The sequence below is a fragment of the Clupea harengus genome, chromosome 2 (assembly GCF_900700415.2).
Source record: "Clupea harengus chromosome 2, Ch_v2.0.2, whole genome shotgun sequence".
Lineage (NCBI taxonomy): Eukaryota > Metazoa > Chordata > Actinopteri > Clupeiformes > Clupeidae > Clupea > Clupea harengus.
Genome location: NC_045153.1, coordinates 5,907,079 through 5,912,078, shown reverse-complemented (window position 1 = coordinate 5,912,078; position 5,000 = coordinate 5,907,079). Strand labels below are relative to the sequence as shown.

General features: G+C 49.1%; 1 protein-coding gene across 1 annotated transcript in view; it reads left to right on the top strand.

The window, feature by feature from the left end:
• Window positions 1-5,000, top strand: part of LOC105895429 (MAGUK p55 subfamily member 4-like) — a 19,014-nt gene that overhangs the window by 4,757 nt on the left and 9,257 nt on the right. The window contains exons 6-7 of the mRNA XM_031581330.2: window positions 3,992-4,073; window positions 4,306-4,391. Of these exons, the coding sequence (XP_031437190.1) occupies window positions 3,992-4,073; window positions 4,306-4,391 (168 nt within the window). The remainder of the gene's footprint in view (window positions 1-3,991; window positions 4,074-4,305; window positions 4,392-5,000) is intronic.

Here is a 5,000-nt window from a genome sequence, read left to right as displayed (position 1 = left end):
GGACTAATAAGTACACATCTAGGGCACTTGGTGCTGTTATAAGTGTTCATCCAGTGCACTTGGTTCTGTTATAAGTGCACATTCAGAGCACTTATAAGGGTGCAACCAGTGCACTTGTTTCTGATATGTTAGTGCACATCCAATGCCCTTATACCTCTCAAGTTCACTTCTGTCAGGGTGCTTCTCAAGGTCCTCTCCTTAGCCTACTTTGGCTTGAGTTTCGCTAGAAGCATCAGCATGGACACCCATTCCAATTAATATAATATTATATTAATATATAATAGTGAGTTAATATACATCACTGAAACGTTGTGTTTGAAAGAGGAATGAAGCATGTCTTGGTCTTTTATAAACGTTGTGTTTGAAAGAGGAATGAAGCATGTCTTGGTCTTTTATAAACGTTGTGTTTGAAAGAGGAATGAAGCATGTCTTGGTCTTTTATAAACGTTGTGTTTGAAAGAGGAATGAAGCATGTCTTGGTCTTTTATAAACGTTGTGTTTGAAAGAGGAATGAAGCATGTCTTGGTCTTTTATAAACGTTGTTATGCTTTGTCTCCTTTCTCGCTGTGCTTGTTGTCCCGTCATGGAAGACAACGTGATAGTGGACGTGCGCAGCAGGGACAGCCCGAAACCCAGCGGCTTGCAAACGCCCACCCAGAAGAAAACCCGCTTGGGCAAGAGGCATCCCCCCCTCCGCCAGCGTAGCGCCACCGTACCCAGCTCACCTTTGCCCCTCTCCTCCACACCCTCCGTCATCAAACGCAAGAACAAACCGCCCAACCTGCCCCCCGTCTTCAACGCGGACCCCACCCACTCCCAGACGGCCCCCTCCAGCCCCGGGCCGCTCCAGCGTAGCGGGGGTTCGGGGGGGGCCACACCGCCCTCGAGGATGCTGCGCCAGCGCAGCCTGGAGGAACGGCGCCCCACCAACCGGCGAGGCGGGGGCAAAACCGTGGCAGACCTGGCGTCGTCGGCAGGAGCGGCCCCGGTGTTGGACGAGGACGCCAAGGCACTGAGCCTGCTCTCGGAGGTGGTGAGCAAGCTGCAGGGCCTGGTGGTGGCCAGCAGGTCGCCCCAGAGTGCCCGCGCCAAGCTGCCCGTGCCCCCACCCCGCTCCAAGCCCAAACACAAACCTGGAGCCCACACAGAAACACACACCGCTATGACCCACCACCCACGGCAGGGCAAGGACCACAAGGAACACAAGGACCACAAGGAACACAAGGACCACAAGGACCATAAGGACCATAAGGACCACAAGGACCACAAGGAACCCAAGGAACCCAAGGACCACAAGGACCATAAGGACCATAAGGACCACAAGGACCACAAGGAACCCAAGGAACACAAGGACCACAAGGAACCCAAGGAACACAAGGACCACAAGGAACCCAAAGAACACAAGGAACACAAGGAACACAAGGACCACAAGGAACCCAAGGAACACAAGGACCACAAGGAACCCAAGGAACCCAAGGAACTCAAGGAAATCAAGGAACTCAAGGAACCCAAGGAACGCAAAGTACCGGCAAAGAGCAAGAAGCCCCTGGCAGAATCTTCAGTGCAGACCCGGTTCCGCTTCTCGCTGTCCCTGTCATCCTCGTCTTCATCGTCATCCTGCTCCAGCCGCTCACCGTCGTTGCAGCGGAGATCCAGCATGAAGAAGCTGACGCCCCTCCTGCCCACGTTTCCGCAGCGCCAGGCCTACCTGGAGTCTCTCACGCCCTTTAACGGCCTGCCCGAGCCCGTGGCCTTGCCCGTCTCCAAGTCCATCGACGACTACGAGACAGTCGGCTGCCTCTTCACACGCAAGAAGAAGAAGACCAAGACGAAGAAATAATTGCCCCCTGGCCTGGGCAACTTCCAGCAGCTACCCTATCTTCTTTTCTCTTCTCTCTCTCTCTCTCTCTCTCTCTCTCTCTCTCACTCTCACTCTCTCTCGCTCTCTCTTTTCTTCTTCTTCTTGTCATTTTCACTCAGTCATTGTCTTTTTTTGTCTTGAGTTTCTGTTTTTACATTCAGTCCTGTGCTTGAGGACGGACGCCGCTCCACTCTGTGCTCATGAGGTAGGACAGCCTTATGTCCTTTTAATCACTGTCCTGCTCATACGCCATGGGTTTACCAACTGGTTCATCGACACAGCGGCCATTTCATCTTCATTCATTCGTTTTCATCCACTTACTGTTCATCATCATCATCATCATCATCATCATCACTCTTCCTCTGCAGCAGTGTAAAGCAGTGCTGTTATCTGTTATCATCATCATCATCATCACTCTTCCTCTGCAGCAGTGTAAAGCAGTGCTGTTGTGAAAGTGAAGGCCACAGAGAACCCATATTGTCTTTTCTCTTCTGGACGCCATTTTTCCGAAGTCATTTCATTTTCATTTGGAAATCTATCCCTGATCCAGGAGATTTGTGTCACACATTGTGCGTTCGCAGTGCGTCTGCATCTTCTGAACATGAGCTCAGCCCCTCACCCCAAAGAGGAGGTGTTTGTGTCCAGTGACCACTCCCGAAGAGAAGGTGTTTGTACCCAGTGACCACTCCCAAAGAGGAGCTGTTTGTGTCCAGTACACACTCCCAAAGAGGAGGTGTTTGTGTCCAGTACACACTCCCAAAGAGGAGCTGTTTGTGTCCAGTACACACTCCCAAAGAGGAGGTGTTTGTGTCCAGTACACACTCCCAAAGAGGAGCTGTTTGTGTCCAGTACACACTCCCAAAGAGGAGGTGTTTGTGTCCAGTGACCACTCCCAAAGAGGAGGTGTTTGTGTCCAGTGACCACTCCTTAAGAGGGGGTGTTTGTACCCAGTGACCACTCCCAAAGAGGGGGTGTTTGCACCCAGTGACCACTCCCAAAGAGGAAGTGCCAGTTTCACCATCTCTTATTCTCTCTCATCTGTATTGTTTTCCAGCCGTCTGTCTGAAATTCATCCATTACGTTCATGTCTCTCCTCTGTGTGTGTGTGTGTGTGTGTGTGTTTGTGTGTGTGTGTGTGTGTGTGTGTGTGTGTGTGTGTGTGTGTGTGTGTCTGTGTGTTCCTACACTTCAGCTTGTGACAGTTTGTAAGTTTCTGAAGTGAAAAATGGTAAACACAACTCCTGCAGGGTGAAAATGTGTGTAGAGCAGGGGTCTGTGTGTGTGTGTGTGTGTGTGTGTGTGTGTGTGTGTGTGTGTGTGTGTGTGTGTGTGTGTGTGTGTGTGTGTGTGTGTGTGTGTGTGTGTGTGAGTGTGTAGAGCAAACCCAACAGTAAGTGTGGTACTCTGGGGCGCCTTTGCAAGCAGCTCTACACGTCTGCAGCATCCACACATAGAGGCATGTCAATACCATGTCATTCTGCTGATATATTTGTGCTATGTGATGTTGTGTAACTGCCACCCTACTGCCAACATTTCAAATCTGCCATCCTGTTGGATCCTTATCGTCATCATTCATGGACAGGATCTGACTTAAATTGACTGTGATTGTGATTGTAACTGTTGAATCGACTGTGATTGTGATTGTGAGTGTTGAATCGACTGTGATTGTGATTGTGAGTGTTGAATCAACTGTGACTGTGATTGTAAGTGTTGAATCGACTGTGATTGTGATTGTTGAACCGACTGTGATTGTGATTGTTGAATCGACTGTGATTGTGAGTGTAAGTGTTGAATCAACTGTGACTGTGATTGTAAGTGTTGAATCGACTGTGATTGTGAGTGTTGAATCGACTGTGATTGTGATTGTTGAATCGACTGTGATTGTGAGTGTTGAATCGACTGTGATTGTGAGTGTTGAATCGACTGTGATTGTGATTGTTGAATCGACTGTGATTGTGAGTGTTGAATCGACTGTGATTGTGAGTGTAAGTGTTGAATCGACTGTGATTGTGATTGTTGAATCGACTGTGATTGTGAGTGTTGAATCGACTGTGATTGTGAGTGTAAGTGTTGAATCGATTGTGATTGTAACTGTTGAATCGACTGTGATCGTGAGTGTTGTCTTGCCAGGGAGCCACAATAAAGAAGGACCTGAAGACTAAAGAGATCCTCGTGGCCAGAGTCATCCATGGAGGTCTAGCAGACCGCAGTGGTGAGTCAACTACACACACACACACACACACACACACACACAGCTTATAATATGCATTCATTTAACTCTAACTTAATACATTTACTTACTGTCCAATATTGTGTATGTGTGTTTGTGTGTGTGTGTGTGTGTGTGTGTGTGTGTTTGTGTGTGTGTGTGTGTGTGTGTGTGTGTGTGTGTGTGTGTGTGTGTGTGTGTGTGTGTGTGTGTGTGTGTGTGTGTGTGTCCTCAGGTCTCCTGAACCCAGGTGATAAGCTCGTGGAGGTAAACGGAAGGCCTATGAGGGGGCTGGACCCGGAGACGGTCATCCAGATCCTGGTAAGTTGCCCCCCCCCCCACACACACACACACACACACACACACACACACACACAGAGAGAGAGAGAGAAAGAAAGAAAGAGAGGGAGCGTCAGGAAATGTAGATCATGCTATGCTAAAAGGTTGGCCTTGAGGTACCACTGTTCATTAAAGATGCAGTTCTAAACTCTCCTTTGAGGAAGTTATGAAGTGAAGTCATTTTTTTTTGTGCCAGGTACGCATATCTATGTACTCTGGCATTCTGCCTTTGAAACCAGGGCCTATTTTTAAAATTTTACAAAATATATTAATTTCCACCTTGAGTCCCTTTTGGCTGACATACCCACTTAAGTTAAAGGAACCCCCTGTACAGAGCCACAGGCCTGATCGGCACTCTCTGAAGTTCAGAGCCACAGGGCCAATCGGCACTCTCTGAAGTTCAGCTTTGTCTCTCTCTGTCCTGTGAGGGCCAGGGCGTCAGGATGTGTCTGGAAGTAGAACTAACTGCTGACAAAGGGCAGGTGACAGACCGCAGACCCAGTGGAGAGATGATGGGGGCTGTCACCTTCAGTAGAGAGATGATGGGGTTGTGACCTCCAGTGGAGAGATGATGGGGGCTGTGACCTCCAG